The sequence below is a fragment of the Polistes dominula genome, unplaced genomic scaffold (assembly GCF_049000335.1).
Source record: "Polistes dominula isolate Pdom_NZ unplaced genomic scaffold, Pdom_raw_medaka contig_168, whole genome shotgun sequence".
In the NCBI taxonomy this organism is placed as follows: Eukaryota; Metazoa; Arthropoda; class Insecta; order Hymenoptera; family Vespidae; genus Polistes; species Polistes dominula.
In genome coordinates this window covers 940,814-968,533 of record NW_028301024.1, presented here as the reverse complement: position 1 = coordinate 968,533, position 27,720 = coordinate 940,814, and the positions used below count along the sequence as shown (strand labels likewise).

Below are 27,720 nucleotides of genomic sequence, written 5' to 3'. Positions count from 1 at the left end.
GCTTTTGAATCGATATTCGTATTGCAGAGTAAATTTGAAATTACGATATAGAAGAGAGAATCGTAACGATGGATACCATGTGGTCACGTACGTTTTGGTGTGAGAGAGGTTACGTTGTTTCAGGGACGACGTACACTCACGGCAGTATGGATTCAATTAACGGTACAGCACGATAACGTTGTTTACTACTTGCTGAGCCAAAAGGTCTCGTGACTACATTATGTACTAATGTGTAAAAGGAAAGTGAAGAGAGAGAGAGAGAGAGAGTGTATGTTATTTCAAAATTAAATGAACTAAGCTAAATGTCAGTAGCATCGTGCATTACATGAATGCGTATGTAATATGTGTCACGTGAGTTAGATTTATACGATTTCAATGCGTCTGTGTTATCTGTCTTCAAAACGAGAAACCCATTTCAATGAATTATTATTCTGCAAACAATTTCTCAACATTTTGAATTTTGAATACGTTTGGACGATTTTTTATCAAGGAATGTGTTCATTATCCGAATAATTGATTAAAATTTGTATATCATACATGTCTACTTGCATTTTATGTACTACTGTATGCATTGATATAAATATATTATTAATTTTCTTCCGAATATGCTTATACATTAAATTGAGAGAAGCATCAATTCCGTTTCGTGGTGATGAGATAATTAATTTTTTTCTTCTTAAGATTTTTCGATTAACCGTAATATTTGTGTATTACAATTTTTCCAGTTTATTAGTACAATGAATCGAATTGCTGTATGGTGCACGATACAAACTACATTCTATTTGGTTATCTGTTCTGACAAATACGTAGGTAAATAATATTGTCTGTCGTCGCATCATCATTTGGAATTGAAAATTCACAGGGGAACTCATCATGCAGACATTCTTCAATAAAAGTATTTGCTAATTTGTTCATTGATCTTCGTCAGCACGTCCCCATAAATATCATAAATGGTTTATTTGGGAAAACAGACGATAATATATACTTCTGAAGATTCGCTATAGTTAATTTTTTTACTCGAAAGAGGTACAAAAAAACGAAGAAGAATGAGATTATTTTGAATAAGTTCCTTACATTTTAATTATTTCTTCTTTCTTCTTGGACAGTAAAAAAAACCAAGATTTATAAAAAAAATTTGAGAGAGAAAAAACAAACTTATCTGATTATATTGCAATGCATATCTTATCGTCAGTTGATAATTATTGCATTTTTCATTGCCAATGGGGACATAAGTTATTTGTTTTTATAAAACTTTCAAATCCACTTTATTGTTTGATAAATTAATCGGTTATGTTAAAAATACTTTGAAATGATATTTAATAAGATTATTTTCGAAAATCTAATCCATATTCAAACAAGGATTTACGAAACATGATGTTAAATATTTGCGATAAGATGGTATTGGATAGGAAACTTCTAAAATAATGCTATAAAGTTGACAAATAAAAAGTTTTTATAGAAATAAATTGACAAAATTGTGTAACAGAGGTTATAAAGGATTTTCATATTAATTGATCCCATTATTATTATATTGATAATTAGACAATTTTAAGGTGGACACTTAGTAACGCCTAGTATAATCCTAATCGATGGTGTATGTATCAAACTATACAAACTTACCTGAGGAAGCTACTTACCGTTACACCTATAAAGCTTGTGTTCTTGAGAGCCTCGAGGAATAGCTTCTCCCAAAGTTTATCTCTGTATTTGAAATCAGATATAGTCTGATTCTGATGATAATGTCGTATTCTACGTGCTGCACGTTGAATAGCCAACGCTACCGCCCAAATTCCATCATATGTGTATCCGTGAAATCTCGAATACTCCTTTCCCCTTCTCGAATCATACTCGGCTTGATACTGATCAGGTGTCTGAAAAAAAAGAAAAGTAAAACTCTCATGTATACTGTTCTATTTTTTTTACATTTTATAAAATGCAAGAAAGCACTATATAAACAATGAGCAAAGTTAGATTTTCGGGGTATCGAATAGCGGTTTAGAATTAAGATTTCTCTTGGGAAAAGTGGTAGTTAGCATAAGATTAAAACAGATTTACTTACGAATAATCGGCTTCTATATATTTTTGAACAGTTAATCTATAGTATCAGGTGCATAATTAATAGTAGAAATATAGTATCGGTAACTGTGGGTGAACTCAAAACTAATAACTTTTATTTCGATCTGTTTATATTATAATCTCTTGCTCTTTTAATTTTTGTAATTAGATTGATACCTGTTAAATCATTTGCATCATAAGGAAAAATATAAAATAATGATCTTATTACCAATTTTTCTTTTATTACATTTTAATAAGAAAATTTTTTAAAGTAAATAATACTTAATATTTTAGTTATTTGTATATATATTCCATGTCTATCATATAAAAACTCAGTGCTTTGTAAAAATAAAAAAAAGTAATAAAGAAAGAATTGTTAAAGCAAATGTACTTTTGATTTTTACAAACTAATTTTATCGAAATAATACGAAAAATCTGGGGCTACAAATAAGATAATACAAAAGATTTGGGACTACAAATAAGTGTGGAAAAAACCAAATATATGGTAACCGATAGAGTTCAGGATAGGCCTAGTACTGGAACTTTGGTCGTCCAGGATAAAATTTCTGAACGGGTCAGCAACTTTAGGTATTTAGGATCGATCATAAACTAGACGAACGAAATTAACGAAGAACTTAAGAAAAGAATCAATCTAGGCAATTCATGTTTCTATTCGGTTAACAAATTATTCAGCTTGCGGTTGCTGTCTAAGCGATTAAAAATCAGGATATACAGGACAATCATCCTGCCGGTAGTTCTTTATGGTAGCGAATCGTGGTCGCTTACGTTACGGGACGAAAAGAAATTTAGGGTTTTCGAAAACAAAGTTTTTCGTAAAATCTTCGGTGCAAAATGCGATGAGGAAACGGGCGAATGGAGAAAACTCCATAAGGTTGAAGTACATCGATTGTACAATCAACCGGACATTATCAACGTCGTAAAATCACGCCGAGTAAGATGGGCTGGTCACGTGGCGCGCATGGGGGAGGATCGAACGGCGCACAAAATATTGGTCGGTATACCAAACAGGAAAAGACCACTAGGTAGACCGAGACGTAGATGGTAGGATAATATTAGAAGGGACCTGAAAGAAATAGGATACGAAGACCGCTAATGGAAGGATCGCGCTCAGGGACGGGAACAATGGCGCAATTTGGTATTTGCGGCAATGAGCTTTCGAGTTCCTAATACCAGTTAATAATAATAATAATAATATACCTGGGTCAATACATGTTTTTGGACATATTTTATAAAAACATTAAAAAATCATATTTAATAGATATATTTTGATCTTTATGAATCAAACATATTTGATGAAGAAGCAAAATAAAAACTTGCCAGTACTTTATTTGCTTTTGTATGGAGTTTGTCAGCTGCTTCTAATGTATTCTACGGTGTTGTCTAATTCTTTTTCACTGATGTATCTTGTAATCATTTTTTTTTGTAAAATATTACAGACAATACAATTATTATATTCTATGTATTTCATAATTATTAATTATAATATTTGCGAAATAAAGAATTTAATACTAGTTTTTCAATAAAATATAAACATTTTTAAATAGAAAAGATATAACACGTTTTGTAAAAAAAATACATCATACTTACTATTATATTTTCAATAAAAATAATACAACTTACTGTAGAAAAGTAGAAAATATAACATGTGTGCAGATCACACGTGTTAGAAGTGAAACCTTCTTAAAACCAAGCCTCGAGAGAATGAGTCAAATGCAGAGTATCAGGAGTAAGATAATTGTAGGATTTACGAGAGAGCAAAAGGAGTTAAATCGAAGAAGTTAAGTCGAGGGAGTTTAAGTCGAGGGAGTTAATTCGAGGGAGTTTAAGTCGATACGAGAGGTGAGAGGGAACGTAAGCTAAGTGGATGAGAGGTGAGATCTTTCCATTGTATTCATTTCACGTTAACGATAATTTGCCCGCGTGGCAATGCCACGTGGTTGATCCTCATTATTATAATCTAATAACATCCAGGGTTTTTATGCCGCAAGGCTTTTTTCTGACGAGCCAATAAAGCATTGCATCTTTGATTAGCTCAACCACGTATTTGATTAATTTTGTTATAACCCTTCTTTCCTCATCTCTAGCAACTATTTGCCAGAGGACTCCTAATCGAGAAATCTAGGCCATAACAGATATTATTATCACGATTTAATTATTAATCTATAAAATGATAAGTTAAATATCGTATGATATACTAATTAATATACGTATCTGTAATGTAAATCCTTTATTCATAAATCATTTTTGTATAATTTTTCTCTTTTTCTTTTTCCCTTTTTAATTTTTTTTTCGTGTTGAATCGACTTTCGATAAATCAACGAATGAAGAAAGAAAAAATAATAATTTATGTATATAACTATTACGTGTTAACGATTTTCTGGAGCTACCACTTCGAATTCGTTTTGAGTTTCTAAAGAAACGATATACGTGGTATGTAACTTTACTCAACTGCACGGATGTACGTATGCGTAATTTCTACATATAAATACACATACATACATACATACATACATATATATATATATATATATATATATATATATATATATATATATATATTTATTAGGGTGGGTCAAAAAAATGACTTATTTTTTTTTCAAGTGCCACGCAAAAATGGGTTCCTAGACACCTTAAAGAATTCTCACCCAATATGAGTTCTTAATTTTAATAGGAAAATCCTCCGCATCGCAGTTTTTTTTTCAGTCCAATAGATTAAAATTCATACCTCATTATTTATTGATTGTACAGAAAAATGTTCAAGACAAATTTTGTAGGAAATTTAATGCTCTACAAAAAAAGTATCTTATACTTTTTCCGTAAACCTCACCATTTGAATGATATTGAAGATTTAAATTTGATGATTTTTAGACAAATCTCATTTTTGCTTATGAATTTTATAACTCGACAATAAATGACTATTAAAAAGTGCACAATACAAATTTTTGTAGGAAATTAACTGCTCTATAAAAATGGTGTCTTATGTTTTGGCGATTAAATTAAGCGTTCAAAAGATATTCATCATCAAACTATCATGCGTACTGATTTTTGTCTCTGAATATCTTTTGAACGCTTAATTTAATCGCCAAAACATAAGACACTATTTTTATAGAGCAGTTAATTTCCTACAAAAATTTGTATTGTGCACTTTTTAATAGTCATTTATTGTCGAGTTATAAAATTCATAAGCAAAAATGAGATTTGTCTAAAAATCATCAAATTTAAATCTTCAATATCATTCAAATGGTGAGGTTTACGGAAAAAGTATAAGATACTTTTTTTGTAGAGCATTAAATTTCCTACAAAATTTGTCTTGAACATTTTTCTGTACAATCAATAAATAATGAGGTATGAATTTTAATCTATTGGACTGAAAAAAAAAACTGCGATGCGGAGGATCTTCCTATTAAAATTAAGAACTTATATTGGGTGAGAATTCTTTTAAGGTGTCTAGGAACCCATTTTTGCGTGGCACTTAAAAAAAAATTAGTCATTTTTTGACCCACCCTAATATATATATATTACACGTAGAACGATGTGTATCTTTAGTCTTCTTTAGCAAAATATATCTATATGAAAAGTTGATACAATATATCTACTTACTATCGGATAACCCCAATGGTGAGGCGCAGCGCGTTTTCTATCATGATCGAATTACATGTAAGCGCTTATATTTTCGGACCAAATATAGATCTACAGAAAAATGTCTTTTCGACATACATCGTGTTTCTTGACATGCTAGTAAACGAAAGATATTTCGCGGGTGGTGGTACTCTACTTCGTAACCTTTACATATATTTTCTTTATTACCTTAAACTCTTTATTTCTCTTTTTATTTCTCTTTCGGAAGACTTTTATCATAATTATTTTAAATTCGTTATGATACTATATATTTTGGTAGCTGATTGATTAGCTATTGAACTAGATAAGCTACAATACAAATAATTTTACGTGCGAGTTATGATAGTTATACATTTTATGTAGAAAGTAATAATTAAAGGAATAATAATAATAATAGTACAAAAGTAATAGTAATAATATTAATTATAATAATAATAGTAGGCAATGAAAATATATTACTCAATGAAATAATTATATAATTAAATTTTGTCATCATCATCATCGTATAATGATTACTCATGTATTATATTGATTATAATTGACAAACATTATAAATAATTATGAGTAATATTAATGATTTAACCTACCACCCGCCTTGAACGTACCACGTTCAACACTTATCAAAACTTATGTTTTAACATTACATAATGATAAACAATCTTAATTTATGATTAGCCTACAGAACAATTTACTTAACATATATATCAATTACTATACTTCATTGTTTGAGGCACAATCGTCTCCTCCTGATAAAACACAAATCTTAGTGACCAATCAACAGAGACTTTCCTCAGCAGTCTTCACAGAGACAACACGGATAACGTTGTCTCTTCTTAGGTGCAAACGAGATATTCGTCCCAATTTCCATTTCATTGGGGATACGCTTTTTTTTCAATAGAACCAAAGTCACCATTTTCATTTTTATTTTTTGCTATCCTTTTTTCTTCCATTTTGTCTGTTGTTGTAACTGGTGTAAATATGCCACATGCCAGTGTCGTCAGAAATCTTGGAAAATTCTTCTTAGGTGCTGATACTTGTTTAGGCAGATAGTAGAAATTTTCATTAAATTAGATAGCGGTAGAGTTGTGATTGATTCATCAATCAAAAAATGATTTGGAGTTAATGAGGTGGGATCATTGGGATCATTGGACAAATGAGAAAGCGACTGAAATTGAAAGATGCCTAAATCTGCATTGCTAATGTATAAAGTTCTTAAAACATTAATTTCGTTTTACCTATGACGTGTTTTGAGTGATACTTTGCGGACTTAACCGCGCTTTCACACAGTCATCCGAAATGAGGTGCATGAGGAGATTTTGTTCGTTGTATAGTATGTTTACCAGCTTATCACAGTTAAACTTGTTTAATAGTATAAACCCTAGATTGTTAATCTCGTTAGATGCTCCTACAAAATTGTCAGACTAAATATTTTTAGATTCCCTCGTTGTACAAAAAACTTGTAGAGACAGTTTAGAAAAACATCTGAATTAAGGTCTTTTGTTATTTCTAAATGAATATCTTTAGTGGAAAAATAAACGAAAACACAGAGGTATGCCTTGATAGTTGTTTTTAATCGAGGTCTATCCTTGACAGAGAACAGTGTGTAGTAGAAAGATTTGTCATTATATACTGCAGAACTTGAGGCTTCTTTAAAACACCTAATGTATATTGATGAATGATCTTCACTATCGATTTACCTGATAGGGGCCAATATCTCCTCCGTGTTGTAGCCATAATTGTTTGGCAGTCGACATGTAGTAATCAGGGATGTTCATATCTGATTGTCAATATGGTGAGTGGATATTTAGTCTTCCAAATATCGGATATAGCTGGTCATACAACATCGATTCCTTTTAGAATCTTCTGCCCACTCTGAGGAGTCCCACTTTGTCTATTAAACGGAGCCAATAATGCAGTAATGTTTCATTTGGAAATTTCAAGTCCCCTTTCAAGAGCTCGTCTTTCCGAAAGGAAGTGTTATTCTTGTGCTAATTTTATCAATGTATGCTTTATTTCTTTCAGCTCTATAGCACAAAGTGCTTCATGGCATTGTGTAGCTGCCTTCATATCCTTTTGCTCCCAGATCTTCTGTCTGGGCGAAACTCTATACCAGAGTACTACCAGCTACTCTACCCAGCCATTGCGAAACTCTAGCCACAACGTATGGATATTTTGAGATTGCGATTTGTTCTACCTTATTCTTAGCTGCTACAATTTTTGCATAAACACCTTTGCCTGTATTATTGCTGGATAATAAATAATTTGATTCCTAATGAATCAAAAAAGTTGGACTATGTTGGAAAGAATGGTCCGTTTGGTAATTCGTTGATTATTTGTTTTTCTCATAGTAAAATGTAGTTCGTTCTCGTTATTGCTCAGTAAATGTCTAATGTTTTGGGTACTTGATCTTCCTTAGTCGGCAGTTGTAATGTTAAATCTCCTCTTGTACTTAATAATTAAGGTACATTGGAATTCCATTTTAGTAGTGTAAGTCTAGCGGTTGATAAAATAGATTGTAGATCTTTTTTTTAAATAAAGATCTCATCTATAGTGGTCGTCACAGTTAAAAGGTCATTTTCATGAAAGTCATCAATGATTACACGACAAGTGTGTAAATACTATCTTAATGCTTTCTCCAATCTGCCTCAATGCACGAATTGCTAAAAATGGTGCTGACGCAGTCCTGTATGTTACCATCCTTAATTGATATGTTTTGAATGGTAATATTTTATCTGGTTGTCATAGAATTCTTTGAGAATTACTTAAAATTTGCAATCTTTGGGAACAACTATAATCTGCCTGTATATTTTCTCAATTTCTTCTATAGTACATACTCGTGTTGCCTAAAACGAATTAAGATCAAAAAGAGATCTTTCTGTACTCTAGATCTAGCATGCTGCATTTCGTTTAATAATACTCTATTAGTTGTTTTAGTTGATCCATACAAGACCATCCTAACCTTGGTAATTGTGATTTGAGCCTTTATCATAGCGTGATGAAAAAAATAACACAATCTGAGCTTTTGCTTCTAACAATAACTTACGCACATCAAAGAGAAATTCCTTGTATAGATCCTAGAAATCGTATAATTCATTAAAAGATGCGTCACTGTCAGGCAACAAGATGATAAGCTGCTGTTGAGTTTTACTAAAGACAAAGTAGTGTTTTGTCAATTCTTCACATTTATACTATAGCCTTCTCAATTCTTGTCGGTTCGATAGGTTTTGATGATTGATTTAAACCGCGTTAATTCTCTCTTAAAAGCTGATCGTCCCTTCTCCACTTCAGTTGTGAAGTCCATGTTCTTATGCAATTGATCCTAGATATTCCTTGCAGATTGCCTATCAAACTTTGTTGATAATTGATATGTGTCACAGATTTAGTTAGCTGTCGTCCACCGTTCAATGTAGCTTTCTTTAATTTGTTCTTATAGTTAATTTGGTGCTCTCACCCCTTTTTCTTATGTCTGGATCTCTGAAGGCACCTGTTGTCTCTTTATCCAAACAACTTAGGATCCATTAATTTTCTGACCTGAATTTGGCTCGAAGGATGGAATGTTCCGCACCCAGCAAATGGTCAGCTTGTAGGACCTAATGTCTATAGGTTCTACCAATTCACTGACTTTTCTTTGGCTCGCTATTTCTGGCTTGGAGGACCAAATTTTTTGCGTTCAGCTATACTTTCTGCTCGGAGGACCTAATGTCAGTAATTGCCAGTAGTCTTAACTTTGTGGAATGTAACTTTTGCTCCGTGGACGAGTATATGGACGTGGGAATATAATTAATCAATCCTATGTTTTAACAAACCATTTATTTACAAGAGTTGTAAGCTCTTGTTACAATATAATTGCAACTAAAGATTGTAAGTCTTCGCTGTACAATGACTGAGTTCAACAACACACTGATCTGACATGTTTTGATCCATGTAGAATGTCATCACTGATTCTTTAATGACACGCTCTTCTTTTCTGTTTCGATGATACTGATGACGTGCTATATTATTATTAATGACTTGGAAGGCATTAATCTGTAGCTATTTTTGTTCACTACTTATGTCCTTTTCACCTCATTAAAATGTTGCTTACAATATTGTGGAGAGAATAGTGGCGGTATTTTCCTACTTCTTAAAATGCTTAAAAATATTTTCTAATTCTAGAAAGGGGATTGATTTCCGAGTGGTCAGAAGTCGCCATAAAGATATAATGAAATTGTTTGGAGATACAAAGGTTTTTGTAACGCGGCATCTAAGCCGGCCGGGCGGAGCGGATCAAACAATAAACGTTAAATGTGGCCGAATGACTTGAGGACTGATTTTTTCCAGGAATCCTTTTGTACTCGACATATGTCTTTACATATACAGGTATCCCTCCAACAACACGGTATCGCATGACACGATTTCGCTATAACACGATTCATAATGGCGGGAACCCTCCGACAACACGGCATTCTATAAAACTGTTTTCTTTCAAAAAACCTTTGTACAACACTGTACTTCTACAGCCGCGGCGAGGCTTACCGTCTTAAAGATACAGTGCTGCGGAAAGTATTTCTTTTCATCTCCATGACCTGAAAACAAAAATGTCTCACGCTGTGTGAACTGAAAACATCAACGTTAAATGCGGGTTGGAAGAAGATATGGCCTCTTTCAGTTGAAATAGAGAACGTGCGGGAATCGTTACAAAATGAAATTGGTTGCATATCAGAACTTGCTAAATCAATCGGAAGCGAAGGTTTTGTGGAAATGGCTATTGTAGACGTTCAAGGTTTATTAGTGAAAGAAGAAGTTGACGAAGCGGATTTGATGGAAATGGTATCCGAAACTGCAAATCAAATTGATCCTGAGGACACTAGCACTGATGAAGATTGTGCTGTTAATAAGTTAACATTAAAAATATTACAAGAAGGCCTAACTTAGCTGAAAATCTCGAGTCATTTTTCTTGAATGCAGATCCTTCCAAAAAAAGGAGACAAAAATTCAAAAGGAAGCATCAAAACTGTCTAGCTCCATACCAAGAAATTTATAATGACCTGGTAAGAAATAGCAAACAAAATAAAATTACAGATTTTTTAAAGAGGGAAGAAGATGCAAGAACTTAAAAAAAAAGAAAAACGTTCTGAAAGTCAAGGCGATATCATTCTATCGAAAAAACGTTCTCGGTTGAATTAATTGAGCAGTGACGACGAAGAAATTTATTACATTAAAGTTGCGTTAAATTAAAATAATATATTTGGTTTTATATTGTTCATACATTTATATTTTTAATAAAAATTAAGTTGTTTATTTAAAAAAAATATTTGTTTTTAAAAAGTTTTCGGAACGTAACGCCCCTTTTTACATTGGCTCTGGGTCTCAAACAACACGGTTTCAAATAACACGGCATTAATTACTACACTGCTCAATTAATTCAACCGAGAAAAGTCTAAAGTCACATGTTTGTGTTAGTGTTATTTTTACTGACGCCATCTTGTAAACATGCCAGTTGCGCCACCATAGCTGTCTATCTCTCTTGCACTCTGAACTGTCTCTCTCTAACTACAGCATCATACTGCAATACTTTTTATAAGTTTGTCGTTTTTATTCTAGGTTTAACAACAGAATAAACGTTTGGCAAATTAATTTTAGGTTTCTGTATACTTAAATAACATAATATTAAAATTACAGGCATACTAGAATACTTTTAATTTTTTATTAAAAAAAAAAAATTGCATATGGCAGATATTTAGTAATGAGAAAAATGCATGGCAATAAAAAATTTATGTTTGATAAATCTATCTAAAGTCAATAAATATAAAATTAGGCTTCTCAAAATTCTTTTAAAATCTAGGATTATTACCTGTACAGGTAGGATGCGCACTAGTAAACGCAAGCACTACCGCCAGCTAGGTAGTGCAGATTCTAACCGAAAAGAGTAAGAAGAATGACATATCAATAAATCAGTTTACCCACAATACTCTCTCAAAAACGTTGCTAGCTCCTGGACTATTTATCGAGCGAACATCTTGAATCAGTGTTCTGTGTTAGAGTGTGTGTTACATTTGTTAATTACTTTTCTTGCCGTACGTTACGCATGTGACGTAACAGCTCAAAAGTAAGTAATATTTTTTTATGTAATAATATTTGCATATTGTAATATTGTTTCACATATATTGTGTCTTATATATTATAGTCCAAAAAATGTCTGAGAAACGTTACAAAAAATATAAATTTATAAAGAAACAGATGATTTCGTTGTCTATTCAGAATTGATTTGTCGACGCAATTATTGAGGAATCAAAAATTTCGTCAATTATTTCTGAAACAAATACTATTCCTGTTTCCGATTTTAATATTAATAATTTATTTTATTTTGAAACTAATAGAGATAAACAAATAGATAATTCAGAAACAAATAATACTATTGCAAATAATAAAGATATTGCTTTTGTAAATTTAGGATTGCTTAACTTTTTAAAAGTATGGTCCTTAAAAAACAATATTAATCATACCCAATTGGGTAATTTATTAAAAGGTTTAAAGGACATTTATTCAGAATATAAAATTATCTTTCGTGTCTCGCACTTCGAGATTACGAAGGTAGTATCTTTACTTTCATGTCTTAGACTACAATTCAGAGCTAAAGTGAACGACTGGAGCACCCCTTGACCATCGTGGCCCTGCCTTATTACTGTTTATTCATTTGTTATTTTTATGCCAGACAGATCGCACGTTTGGTGCAAAGTGAACAGTTTTAACGTATTTTATTATTAATAATAGAGATTTAAAAATTATCAATGGGTAGTAGCAAGAATAAGAGTTCAAGAAGTCGGAATCGTTCAAGGAAACGAACATTCAAAGACTTCGCAAGCTAGAGGATAAGATGGAGGAGATAGCAACGGGGTTTGCTGCAATAAAGGAAGCCATTTTGAGACGCTAAGATACAGTCCGTGAGACGCCGGAGCGATCAGAATCAGATGTTGAAGGTAATTGTAACCATTATAACTACGGATTAATTGTGAGCACGAGATGCAGTCACATGTTTCGTAAATTATACCTTCATGCCCGAGAGACTTCACATGATTATAAATAATCATAATAATTACATCTGGGTATGGTAATGCTCTGTGGGTATGGTAGTGTTCTGTTTTACTCGAGAGGTAAAATAAGACTTATATGGTAATCTGACTTTATCTGGAAGGTAAAGTAGAGATTAAAATTACTCTAATTTATCCGGGAGGTTAATTCAGAGTAAACAATAAACTACCTAATCTTGTACAATTGTTAAATAAACTGATGTATGGAAATCTATAATAAGATGAATTAAATGCATTTTGAATCCAGTGGAGGAGGAAATTGCAACTGAATTCCAAAGTCACAGAGACTACGTCAACTAGGGATCAAGTCACTCCGAGTGAGCAGCAAGTGGCAGAAGAAGAGGATTCTCAGCCTGAAACGACTAGCAAAGAAGTCCCACCGGGATCAGAGTCAGTTAAAAACGCAGAAACAGAGACTCCATGGGAGCTGGATGCGAATGCTCTCCATATCTTTGGAGAGGATCCGATGCAGAAAGAACCTAAATTAGTCCTGCACTCCAGTGTCGCTAATCGTTGGAAAAAATATTTATCTGAAGGTTTAAAGAAAGAAGTTAGGGAGACACTCCTAGGAAAATATCCCAGGAAGGATAAACTTTCGTTCGAGCTGCCGATTTTGAATAAAGAGGTGGCAGTTAACCTAAAAGAATCGACTCTGAAAAGGGACAAGTACTTTGGTGTTACGCAGAAGCTAGCTGGATCTGCTTTGGCTGCTTTGGCTTTAGTAATTGAGTCTCCGGCATCTCTTAGAGATCCAGACAATGTTAAGAGATTGGAGCAAATTTGGGTTGCGATTAAATTACTAATTGAGATACACAGATCTCAAACGGTTGCATGCAGAGCTTGCATCTTACCGACGTTGTCAAAACAGTGGGCGACGGCACTAGAGAAAAGGGAAGCTGATGATTTTTTGTTCGGCGATAAATTAGTCGACAAGGTTAAGGAGATCAAGGCCATTGGGAAAGTCTGGGAAGAGTTGAAGCCTGTTCCGCCAAAGAAGCCGTTCGTGCCTTTCGGTTCTTTAAACTCCAAGAGCTCGTTGAGTCAAAGGAAGTCAGTGTCTCAGACGAGCGGGAAAACCTCATCAACGAGAAAACCACTGACTTCCAAATTTCCAGCGAAGCAGAAATTTTACCCCAAGTCGAGTCAATATCGTCAGCAGTACCAACGGTCTCAGAACCGTTAATCTCAGAAGAGAATGTAAGTAGGTTTGCGAGGCGTCTAAAGTATTTTTTAAAAGCCTGGAAAACAATCACTGAGGACAAAATTGTCATTCAGTGTGTGGAAGGGTATAAAATACCTTTTAAATCGGTCCCTATACAAACTCGTCCACCACCTGACAGGACTTGGTCGGGTCAGGAGCTGGCATGCATCCAATTAGAGATTAACAGACTGCTTTCGATAGGCGCGATTGAGGAAGTAAAAGAGGTTCCTGGACATTTCCTTTCACCGTTCTTTTTGGTCCCTAAGTCGGATGGTCAACAGAGGTTTATTCTGAACCTGAAGGATCTGAATACGTTTATTGACGCAGAACACTTCAAACTCGAGGATCTTAGATCCGTTTACAGCCTTCTGGAGCGTGATATTTTCATGGGTACGGTGGATCTTAAAAATGCTTACTTTCTGATTTCAGTATGGAAGCCACATCGGAGATTTCTGAGATTTATCTTTAAGGGGAAAATTTATGAGTTTGTTTGTTTGCCCTTCGGCTTATGCACGTGTCCATTAACATTTACCAAGTTGTTGAAGCCAGTGATAAACTATCTTCGGTTGAGAGGTTTTTTGTCGGTTGTATACTTGGACGACTTTCTATGTTCTGGTCATTTGATTGCGGAGTGCAGCTAGAATCTGAGTCAGACGATCAAGTTACTCGAGAGATTAAGATTCATTGTGAATATTGATAAGTCCATGTTGAAGCCCAAGAGAAGATGTAAATATTTAGGCTTTATTCTTGACTCATCTACAATGAGAGTGGAGCTTTGAGGAGAAAAAATAGTCTCAGTACAAAAACAGATCGAGGATCTTAAAAAGAAGGACGAGGTGAAGATTCGTGATTTTGTCAAGGTTGTGGGGTCAGTGGTAGCGTGTTGTCCGGCAGTTGAGTACAGTTTGTTACACTATAGATCATTTGAAAGGGCGAAAGTCCAAGCTCTAGAAAGTAGTAGGGGTTGTTTTGATTCAGCCATGGCGGTACCGAAATATACCCTAAAGGGCTGGGATTATTGGTTAAAGGCCTTACCAAATGCCAGTAGAAAGGTAAGAAACAACCAGTATGAGAGAACAATCTACTCAGACGCATCACTGTCCGGGTAAGGTGCGTTCTGTGAAGGTGAAAGCGTCAATGGGTTATGGAGTCAGGAGGAGAGAAGTTTTCATACAAACCACCTGGAGCTTAAAGCGGCGCTATTGGCCTTGAAGTGTTTTGCGACGGACCTGAGGGACACTGATATCTTACTCATGGTGGACAACACGACAACGGAGGCCTATATCAATAGGATGGGTGGTGTCCGTTATGCCGGGCTACATAGCTTGGCGAGTGAGCTATGGAATTGGTGCAAGGACCCCCAGTTATGGGTTTACGTCTCGTACATCCCGTCGAAGGAAAATGTGGAGGCTGACCGATCATCAAGAATCGATAACTCAGACGCGGAGTGGGAATTACCAGACTATGCGTTTAAAAGAATCATCAAAAGATTCGGGAATCTGGAGATCGATCTATTTGCTTCGCGAATCAACACTAAATGCGCGGTTTATTGCTCATGGAGAAGAGATCCGGAGGTCCACTTGTAATCAAGGGCATGCCTAAGGAAGCAGTTAATATCTCGCTAGCTTCACTAGCAGAATCAACATTATAAAAAATTACAATGGAACTTTGAAGCTCTGGTGGTGTTGGAATAATCAGGTCATCGGAGATTTTGATATCAAACGAGGATATCACGAACAGCTCTTTAATAAGCCGATTTATCAAGGGTTTTTCGAGGATGAGGCCTGAATGTCCTAAGTACGAATCTACTTGAGATGTAGACCCAGCTTTGTCAAAGCTGGCGGAATGGGGTCCAGTGGAGGAACTTCCTTTGAAGAAATTGACGGCAAAGCTTGTTGTGTTATTGACTTTAGGTACAGCACATCGCTGTCAAACGTTGGCGTTAATTAATATCTCGAGCATTATCGTTTCAGAGTCAAAAAATTAAATCCGAATCCCTGGGAGAATCAAGACCTCTCGAACAGGAGGCCCGCAGCCAGTTTTAAGACTTCCATTCTTTTTGTACAACCCAGAGCTATGTATTGCCAGAACTTTGAATCAATATCTGGTGGTGATTAAAGATCTGCGAAGCGGTTTTGACTCTTTGTTGATCTCAATTAACAAGCCGCATAGTGCGGTCAAGAGTGAAACGATCAGTCGGTGGATAAGGACGACGTTGGTATCGCTGGGAGTTGAAAATAGACTACAGGCCCGACCTAAAAAATCGATGGGTCATCTGATCCCCCAGGAAACCTATATGGGACGATATAGGGGCAGGTGAGAATTAAAAAGCACAAAATAAACGGGTGCTTTTTTATCAAATGATTTTGTACGGCATTCTTATCACCTCTAGATCCATCGAAAATAATGAGAAAACACGTAGTGCCGTTAAAAAATAGTAAGCCATAAAGTCGGAGAAAATTTTTGATTTTCTGACAAAACCCCGGCTCTATTAAATCATTTGATTTTGAACGGCGTTGGTTTCATACACTTTCAATACCTATTCTAATTGATTATTCCGCAACGCCGTACAAAAATTATGCAACAAGGGAGAAAAGTCGAGGGTTAAAATCCACCTTTTTCCAAGGGTCTGGGAGGTTATCTGAAAAAGATCGGCATCGGTTTCAATTTATTTTTTAGCATTTAGAAGTACTAATTAAAATAAATCCGTTTAAAAATTGTTGTTTATTTGAATGTATATCAATAATTAACTTAATTTAATCGTATATTTGACTTTTACAGCTGTAAAATCATTGGACTCTGTACGGCAACTTGTTTTTTAACATGATTTTGCTAAGTACAATTTTTCTATATTATTGCCGTTAAAAAAAACTGTTTAAAAAAAAAATATAGAGAAAACAAAAAATAAAATTTTTTTAATTTTTGCAAAAGTTTAAATTGTCGTACATTAATAACATAAAGAAATTTTTTAAATGTTATTGTTGTTTTAAATAGTATAAGAGTCAATGAATGAAGAAAAAGTCATGCCGTTCATTTAAATGCAGACCATATTTTTTGGCAAATAAAAATAACACTTCCGTTTTAGGAGGTACTTTATCATCATCTAATACTGTACGGCATTAACATATTTTTGAAGGGAACAATCGATAATATGTAAAAATTCCTATGCCGTTTATTTAAAAAACAGACCCTTGAACCAAAAAAAATTTACGGCATGTGGAAAAATGTTATTTATGCATAAAATACTTTCAAAATAAATTAATTTTATGTAGTATCAGATCATCCCCCAGACCCGTGGAAAAAGGTGGATTTTAACACTGGATTTTTCTCCTTTGTTGCATGATTTTTTCACGGCGTTGCGGAATAATCAATTAGAATAGGTATTTAAATTGTATGAAAAAAACACCGTAAATAATCAAATGATGTAATAGACCCGGGGTTTTGTCAGAAAATCAAAAATTTTTTCCGACTTTGTGGCTTACTATTTTTTAACGGCACTACGTGTTTTCTCATTATTTTCGATGGATCTATAGGTGGTAAGAATGCCGTAAAAAATCATTTGATAAAAAAGCACCCGGTTATTTTGTGCTTTTTAATACTCACCTGCACTCAGTTGGACAGCTTACAAGTCACGGCATAGTGCTAAAAATTATTATTTTATGCCTCTATATCGTCCCATATAGGTTTCCTAGGGGATTAGTTGACCCATCGATTTTTTAGGTCGGGCCTGTAGTCTACTAGTAATGTCCATCCAGTAATCGTATGTTCCCGAGTTCAAATCCCGCCTCATCAAAAAATTTTATCAATTGATTAAGTATTATAATTTAAATATTACATACATATTTAATATATATTTTTCAAATATCTGTTTTATATTTTCCGAATATTTAATTAATATTTTCTAAAAAATGTACTTTACTGTACATTTTATGAACATATATACAATATTTAGAATTACTATTTATTTCATATTAAAAAATGAAGCTCAAAAAATATTTTTTCGTTATACTTGCTCTAAAAGTTCAACTTTTGAGCGCTGGGTGGCGTCCATGAAGGGACTGTGTGGTATCTCTTCTCACCAATACCACGAGATAAAAATATACAAAATGGTTAACGTGTATAAAAAGTTTTATTAATAATAACTGGTTAAAATGAGTTTTAGTAACACGTGGTGGATACAATGCGTTGTGTGTCGTTTAGCGTGTATAAAAGCCATTAACTATAGTTCTTTTGTTTTACATGTTGTTGGTCTGTTTTATCATTTTTAGGTATAGTTATATAAGCGGTCTGTAGAGGCGTGACTGTTGATACGCGTCCGCTACAACTACTCCCCCCGAGTGACTTTGCGCGGGAGGCTTGAAAGTCACGGCGCGTTTGTAGGTTTTTTTGGGTATGTCCATTGAAGATCCCCAATGATGTGGTTTCATCTTCTCCGGTACTGAGTGTTGGTCCTCGACGTTGTCGAGATCAGTCTTGTTGGTGTAGCAAGGCTTTAGTCTTTCGATTGAGACGTTTTTTTCTTCACCTTCTACTAGTATTTTATAAAGTTTATCGGAAATTCTCTCAATCACTTTGTATGGACCTTGATAAGGCGCTTCTAATGGTGCCTTGACGTGGTCACAGCGTAACCATACATGCGTGCAGGTGTTTAGGTCCTTGAGAATAAATACTTTTGCTTTGGAGTGGTGTGCAGTAGGCGTTGGTCGTATACCCCGCATGTATTCTCGGTGTTTCTCCACAAAGATCTGTGAGTCGAGAGGTTGATCGGTCAAGGTGAAAAACTCTCCGGGCACTCTTAAACATGTTCCGTATAACATTTCTGCCGGAGTGGCTTGGATATCCTCCTTGAATGAGGTTCGAAGTCCGAGTAGTACCACGGGTAAGATGTCGAGCCAAGGTTTTGGGGAACACATTAAAGCGGCTTTTAAGGTTCTATGCATGCGCTCGACGATGCCATTTGATTGAGGATGAAAAGGAGTCGTTCTTGTTTTCTTGGCACCTACTAGATGGACGAGAGATTGGAAAAGAGCTGATTCGAATTGTGCACCTTGATCCGACGTTATGGTGATTGGAGTTCCGTAGTGAGATATCCACTCGTTGAACAATGCTGTTGCAACTGTGTCCGCTGACATGTCTTTTATCGGTACCGCAGCTGGCCATCTTGAAAATCTGTCGATCATTGTGAGGCAGTATTGGTATCCTCGAACGTTTGGCAGGAATATTATGTCAATATGTAGATGGTTGAATCTGTTGCTGGGTACTTCAATGTGGTTAGGTTCAGTTCTTGTGTGTCGATGAATCTTGGCTCTCTGACATGCTATGCATTCACGAGACCATTGTAGAGAATCCCTGCGTATTCCAGGCCATGTGTATTTCTCCCTAATGAGTTTCGACGTGTTTCTGCCACTTGGATGTGCAATGTTGTGGACTGTTTGGAAGACTGTTTTTCTGAGAGACGATGGAATGTATGGTCTGACAATTCCTGTAGAAATGTCGCAGTATACTTTGGTTTTTGGTTGAATCTCGAGTTCGTGGAGCTTGAGTGATGTGGAGCCTTGAACTATGTTCTGTAGTTCCTCGTCAGCGCGTTGAGCCTCTTGAATGGCTTCAGGCGTTAGTATTGTTGGCATGGTGATAGTGTTAATGCGTGAAAGTGCATCTGCAACCACGTTGTCTCCGCCTTTCACGTGTACTATGTCCGTAGAAAATTGAGATATGTAATCTAGTTGCCTGATTTGTCGTTCTGATGATTTGTCGAGCTTTTGCTTGAAAGCATAGGTTAGTGGTTTGTGGTCCGTTTTTATGATGAAATTTCGGCAATCTAAAAGGTAATGAAAAAATTTAACAGCGGTGAAAATTGCTAATAACTCACGGTCGTAAGTGCTGTAGCGTTTTTCTGTCTCACTGAGTTTTCGTGAGAAAAAACCTAATGGTTGCCAGATATCGTTGACGAGTTGTTCCAGTTTTGCTCCTATTGCTGATGATGACGCGTCAGTAGTGAGAGCCATTGGTGCAATCGGAGATGGATAGGCGAGTAAAGTTGTGTTTGCTATTTTTTGTTTGCATTCTATGAATGCTTTATTGGCTTCAGGTGTCCAAGCTATTTTCGTTTTGTCATTTTTTTTTGACTGTTTCAGGTAACTGTTTAATGGTATTTGCGTGTGAGCGATCTGAGGAATGCACCTACGGTAGTAGTTAGTTATGCCCAGGAAACGTCTGAGCTCCTGGATGGTCTCAGGCTTTTTGTAGTCCAATATAGCTTCTACACGATTGGAGGTTGGAGTGTACCCTAGGGGTGTTATGTGATAACCTAAAAAGTCAATTTTAGCTTTTCCGAATTCGCATTTTTCAGTATTTATGCTGAGTGAAAGATTTTGAAGTCGTTCGAGAACAGTGCTGACATGTTTTACGTGAGTCTCCTCGTCGGGTGATGCAATGAAGATGTCGTCGATGTAGATGAAAACAAAATCAAGATCTTGAAAATTTGTGTTCATGAATCTCTGGAAAGTTTGAGTAGCGTTTTTTAGTCCGTAAGGCATTACCACGTATTCGAAAAGTCCCCATGGCGTAGTGATTGCCGTCTTATGGACGTCATCCGGGTGCATGGGTATTTGATTGTAAGCTTTCCTGAGATCCAGTTTTGTGAAGATGTTGGTACCTGGTAAGCGTGTGAAGAGGTCTTGTATCAGTGGAGGAGCGTACATGTCAGGTTCCGTGATGTCATTGAGTTGTCTGTAGTCGCCACATAATCGCCATTCATTGTTCTTTTTCCGAGTTAAATGTATTGGACTGGCAAAAGGACTGCTGGAAGGTCTGATGGTGCCGTTGTTGAGCATCTGAGAGATCTGTGACTTTGCTGCTGCCGCTTTTTCACCAGCGAGTTTCCGTGCCCGCGCCGTCACAGGTGGTCCTCTTGTAATGATTCGATGAGCATGCTGAATGTTGGTGGTGTTTGGCTTTTGAGTCGGTTTTGTAACCTCAATGTACTTTTTGAGCAAATCTCCATATGGTGGTGGCAAATTAGTGCCTAAGGTTGAGACATTGTATGTGTCTGTGTTCACTGTTTGTCCTTTTGAAGACAGATTAGTCAGCGGGTCGATGAGACGTTGATTTTTTAAATCAACCAGAAGATTGAAATTCGTGAGAAAATCCGCACCAATTATAGCTGTTTGTATGTCAGCAACGATGAAAGACCAGACGAAGCTTCTACGAAGGTTGAGGTCCAGGTCCAGAGTTTTTGTGCCATAGGTGTGAATCACTGAAGAATTTGCTGCGTAGAGTGTGAGAGGATGTTTTTTTAGTTTGTGTTTTAAAGAAGAAATTGGAATGATTGATACAACCGATCCCGAATCTATGAGGAATTTTTGGTTGGTTCTGTGATCATGAATGTGTAGACGTAGTTCTGTGGGCAGTCCGTTGTTTTGGCCGTCACCTACTGCCCCAATCGTTGACAGCGTGTCTAGTTTCCCTGGTTGTTGGTTGAGGACTTGAAGTTGCAAGGAAGCGTGCATCGGTGAGCGTCGTTGCCCCATTTTGTGTGGTAGTAACAAGTGCCGTTGCGGTTAGGTGTTAGTGATCTCCGTCTCGAACGTGCACGATTTTCGTATCGTGATGAGTTTTGCAGTTGATTTATGTTCTGTTGTTGTTGCTGCTGCTGAGACTGCATCTCGTACAGTTGTTTTTGAATGAGCTGTTGACTTACTTGTAGGTTGGCTAAACTATTTTGGCAGTCTTTTAAAGCCATGCTGATTTCTAGTAACTGTCGTTCTGTTTGTGGAGTTGTCATGCTGCCGGAGTGCCTGTCGTGACCGGTTGTATCTGCACCATGTACAGCCATTACCGGAAGTAGATCCAAGTTATCCACAAGTCTGTCTGCCATTACAGCAAGCTCGTTGAGACCTAGATTTTCTGATATTATTAGCAACGGACGTATTTTAGGTGGGAGACGTTCGGTCCAGAGTTGGTGAAGCACGTCCTCCTGCACAGAATCCTGAGCTAATACTCTCATTTCGCGTAACAGTTGTGAGGGTCGTTTATCACCAACAACCCTTTCATTTAAAAGTTTCTGCAACTGTTTTGTCCGTGATAGAGAAAAACGTTCAAGAATTGCGTTTTTTAAAGTTTGGTACTTATCTTGTGCGGGTGGATTGCTAACAATGTCCTGTAACTGTTCTGCAATTTGATAAGGTAAAGCTTTGAGAAGTTGGACGTATTTTTGTGCATCATTCGTTATACGATTTGCACTGAAATCCGCCTCGGCTATTGCGAACCATAGATCCGGTGACCTGGGATTGAACTGAGGTAGTTGCAGATTTACTGTGCAGACGGCCTTGTGCGCATTATCCGGTGGAGTCTGTTTAGTGGACGGAATAGTTCCAGAACATGATGGTTCACCTGTTGGAAAATCAAGCGTGAATTGATTTTGTCGATCAGTTATTGTGTTGTCCACAGAGCTCTTATTTTCGTCCTGGCGAATCATGATGGATGTTGCTCTTTCAGGTGTCCTGTACATTGGTTGAATGGCAGCCAGAGTTGAGTTTCGTCGCACAAAGATGTAGCGTATAGGTTAACCACTTGTAAATCACGTCGGGGTCACCAATTTGTGGTATCTCTTCTCACCAATACCACGAGATAAAAATATACAAAATGGTTAACGTGTATAAAAAGTTTTATTAATAATAACTGGTTAAAATGAGTTTTAGTAACACGTGGTGGATACAATGCGTTGTGTGTCGTTTAGCGTGTATAAAAGCCATTAACTATAGTTCTTTTGTTTTACATGTTGTTGGTCTGTTTTATCATTTTTAGGTATAGTTATATAAGCGGTCTGTAGAGGCGTGACTGTTGATACGCGTCCGCTACAACTGTTTTCTAGAGACTCTACCATATTGTCTTTTTTTTACGGCTTAGGCCGTAAAGTTTACCTCCCTCTTTTTTACGGACTTTTCGTGTACACCTAGACGGAATTGAGAGAGATTGTAAAAAAAAGTCACATTCTAGTGTACCGACCGATGATTTTGAGTAAATTTTAAACTTAGTTACTATTGAGTGGCGCTAATTATTTCTCTGCTGGCAGTTTATTACGAAGCGGACCTAATTTTAATAAAATAACCACGCCATTTTATTAATAAATACACGATACAAGTGAATATTCAGCGTATTTTTTAAAACAAGTAATACAACATAGTGAATTATTTGTTTAAAAAATATTTATATTTACCTATAAGTGATTGATTAAAAAAATTTAGTTTTTTTGCCCTTATGAAACTTCATAAAATTTAAATATGTCATTATTTGCCTCCTATCTCTCAAAAGTTAAACTAATGGAGCGATAATGACAAAAAATATTGTATGTCGTATTTGTATTTGTATGTCGTAATTGTATTGTATTTCAACATTTGAAAAAGACATTATTCTAATATTTTTATGCTACTAGGGTAAATAATACAGAAAAAAGAAATAAAATAAAAACCATAATAAGAACAAAAAAAGTTCATTTGATTAATAAATTAGATGGATGTGATCTATTAGGACAAAATGAAATTTTATAATATATCTACTCTTTAACTTTTTTCTGTTAATAAAAATAATATACTAGCAATTTTGATGGAAAGAGATGGAACGAATTACTTGTAATAATAAGTTCAATAATTATTTATCTTATTTACCAACAACGAAAAAAGACGATCATAAAGTCGTTTGTAAAAAGCGTTTGTTTTTACTTACGATGCCAGACACTGTGTAATGCTTTTCGGTTGTTAAGGGTAAGAGATCTGTCAAGATGGCACCATGCAAAGCTTCCGCGAGCTCGGAGGGTGCACAACCACCACCGGGTCGAGTCCACCATTCTTCTGCATAAATGCCCATTACGACCCATTGGTACTTTCTTCCGTACATCCCGAACCTAAAAAATCATAGACATATATGTCTGATAAGTCAGAAATAAATTAATTAAAATAGAGCAGAAGAAAATGAAATAAGCAAAAGAATTGCTTTGAGTGGTATTTTCCTACAACGAAGTTGGAATACTGAAATTTGGATATGCGATTGTTGTTAATCTTACTTGTCTTATAAGCAATAAATGCTGTCAACGCCTTTGCATATTTACAAGAAGTATGTAATTTTGTTAATTTAGTTTTTTTTTTTAATTCACATAACAACATTTATGATTTTTACATCCAGAAGCAATAAAGCAAGAGAGGTGCATAGCGATCTACGGTGTTATTTCGTCTTTTGAATATCTCGGATTTTGTTTACTATTTCAACAAAAAAAGCTCTTTTTAGAAATACAGATAATATTCTGGAGATTTTCGGAGTCGATAGTAGGCAATAATTGAAGATATAATTCTAAAAAAGAAGTCGATGCAGGTTTTATAGGTTTTCTAGGCACTTTCCATTAATATTCTGATCATCTTATTGTTAGACAAACAATAGACTGAGAGTATTGTAAGTATTGTAACACTTAACTATCTAAACTAAAAATATCAACTTTTTTTTTTTAAGAATAGTGAGAGTGGACTTGTCCTTGATTGGGCAAATAACAGATTCTAAAATCTTAAACTCCACCTTCACTATTCTTAGAGGAAGGACTTTTGTGGTTTCCGATGTAGCAATATGGCAAGTGTACTTGTTACAGATCAGTTGAATTTTACAATTAGATAACATCACAGATAAGTTGCATTCCAAGATCACTTAAATTTGACATCACACGCAAAATAATTATCAAAGCAGGTGCAAGTTGCAAGTTTGTAGTTGTAATTCGGAAAAGAGATCATCAGAAATCACATTAATTCTTATATCAGGAAATCTCAAATAACTATTACAACGTAGTATAATTGTAAAATGCTTTTAATATACTTATTGTTACCGAAAAGTGAGATATCGTAATATCACAACAGCTACATCCTATATCACGTTAATACAACGGACACACCGGCATAAGCGATATTCAACCATGATCATTTTAAAGAAAATATCATTAATCTAAATAGTGTCTTTCTTTCTTTTAGTTTCATAAATTAAGTTTTTGAGGTTTCTGAATTTTATTTTAGTGATAATATTAATAGTAATGAATAATAATATTTCATTATTCGTTAGATACAATTGCAAGATAAATTTTTTTGGAATTATTACAATATAAAGTTTTGATATTTTATTGGCAATATGTATACTAAAAATGGCATACATACGCATTTATACTTCTCAACAAATTCTACATCAGTATATAAAGCAACATATAGCATAAACACCCTACAAAATATTTGACTTTAACGGCTTTAGCTCATTACAATTTCTAAATTATTTATTGGCAAAGTAGGATATCATATATATAAAAACGAATAAGTCACAAACACAAACTCAAATAATTTATACATCCAGAATACCAACTTGTAGGCCTCGCAGAATATCCTTCTCGCCCAGTTTTCATTAAAATTTCCAAGAATGATCCTTACGTCCTTTTCTTTCAATTTCTCAAGTGCCGTTGTGACATCTGTTGCAAAACTCTGTGTTTCCACGACCTCCATCTTGTTTTTATCCAAATCAGAGACCAAATGATTGTGCGCCTGTGATTGAAAAAATATATAAAATTACATAGAAAAATATATAGTAGATATAACAAAATATACCGTATAATTAAAATATGCATTTCGAAAAATACTATTTTTTGAAGTGAAAACTTCTTTAGAATAGGGAGTGATTTGAAAAAAATGAAACGCTGGTTCAGGCAACAAAGCGGTAGATGGCGAGGCAACGGAGCCTGTATACGGATAGGCAACGGAGCCTGTATACGGATAGGCAACGGAGCCTATATACGGATAGGCAACGGAGCCTATATACGGATAGACAACGGAGCCTATATACGGATAGGCAACGGAGCGACGGGCCGCTATGCAACGGTCACGATATTTAGTAAGAAGAGAAATAGAGACAAACATATAGGATTAAGCCTGCGAAAGAATGAGACAGAATATAGCTATATAGTTTTTCCTATTCTCGGTCTCCTCTTTATGCTCTGCTTCGTAGTTATCGCTTCTGGTTGTATATGTGTGTGTTTGTGTGCGATTGCATACTACGAAACGTGAACACATATAGAATAATTTCGATACTATATCTGTTTGTAGGAAAGAGCGATAGAAGGATAGAAGAATAAACAGAGATAAGCACGTAGGTATGCGACAAAAGTATAAGGTCCAAACGAACCGACGGTCGAAATAAAGAAAAAAGGTGTGAAGTCCGTCTTTGCAAGTTGTATAAGTGTGTAAGTTTGTGTGAGCTGGAAGATATATATATACGTGTCATTTCTTTTTTATTTTTCTATTTTTCTATTTCTGTTTAAAAATGTTTTTATTTTATTGAAAAATTAATATTAAATTTTTTATATCGCAAGTATTATAATTAATAATTATGAAACATATAGAATATAATAATTGTATTGTCTGCAATAATTTACACACACACAAAAAAATATGTGTGCAGATCACACGTGTTAGAAGTGAAACCTTCAAAAATCTAAGTTTCGAGAGAATGAAACGAATGCACAGTTTCAAGAGTAAGATAATTGTAGGATTTATTTATTATAATATTATTACCATATATAATAAAAGTCACCTGGTGGAATAGCTGATAAAAAGGACACTTTTCCAAATCCAAGCATTAAAAATTGAATGATGAGTGTAATAACCATAGATAGAAACAAAAATGGTAGAATGTTTGTCGGTGGAAAGATATCCTATCTTTTAACCTAAGTAAATATAATATATTTTTTTTTTGAAACTCAGGTAGATAAATTTTTTTTCTTTTACACTTTTCACACTTTCTGTGAATGTGAGATATCTTTATCATGGGTTAGCATACACAAGTATTTCTTTTTGTGTTGCAACTAATAACTGTAGATGCTGTTAAAGAAGGGAACAATTGTGGTCGTATTTTTTTCGTTTCATCGGGTTTTTAATTACAACGATTTTAATATCTATTTATCATTTCCGTTGTTTTATTTTATAATAATTAAAATTTAAAAAAAAATTTATTTTCTATATTTGTTTTTCGATATTTGTAAAATAAGTTATATTATTGTATTTTTATGGGAAATATAAAGTAAATAAGGTTTTATTTGTTTTTGTCACGTGTCTAGTTTCTTCTATTTAAAAACTTTTCTATTTTATTAAAAAATTAGTATAAATTTCTTAAATACACAAACATTATAATTAAAAAACATGTCTTTGGATATTTATAAGAAAAATATTCTACAATGTTGTCTAATTCTTTTTCTCTGATGTATCTGATAATCATTTCATTTTTTTGTAAAATATTGCAGACAATACAATTATTATATTCTGTATATTTTATAATTATTAATTATAATATTTGCGATATAAAGAATTTAATAATAATTTTTTAATAAAATATAAACATTTTTAAATAGAAAAGAAATGACACATTTGGTAAAAAAAACAGACCACGCACCTTCTTTCTTTATTTCGACCGTCGGTTCGTTTGGACCTTATACTTTTGTCGCATACCTACGTGCTTATCTCTGTTTTATCTTCTACCCTTTTATCGCTCCTATCTACAGACATTTCGAGTATCGAAATAATATGTGTCCACGCTTTGTAGTATGCAGTTGCACACAAACACACACATATACATCCAGAAGCGATAACTACGAAGCAGAGCATAAAGAGGAGACCGAGAATAGGAAAAACTATATAGCTTTATTCTCTCTCATTCTCTCGCAGGCTCAATCCTATATGTTTG

General features: G+C 34.8%; 1 protein-coding gene across 6 annotated transcripts in view; it reads right to left on the bottom strand.

The window, feature by feature from the left end:
- Positions 1 to 27,720, bottom strand: part of GABA-B-R2 (gamma-aminobutyric acid type B receptor subunit 2) — a 579,685-nt gene that overhangs the window by 17,404 nt on the left and 534,561 nt on the right. For all 6 annotated transcript variants that reach the window (XM_089174269.1, XM_089174272.1, XM_089174271.1 and 3 more), the window contains 3 exons: positions 25,354 to 25,529; positions 23,692 to 23,869; positions 1,638 to 1,871 (listed from right to left, as the gene is read on the bottom strand). In XM_089174269.1, coding sequence (XP_089030395.1) covers positions 1,638 to 1,871; positions 23,692 to 23,869; positions 25,354 to 25,529 — 588 coding nt within the window. The remainder of the gene's footprint in view (positions 1 to 1,637; positions 1,872 to 23,691; positions 23,870 to 25,353; positions 25,530 to 27,720) is intronic.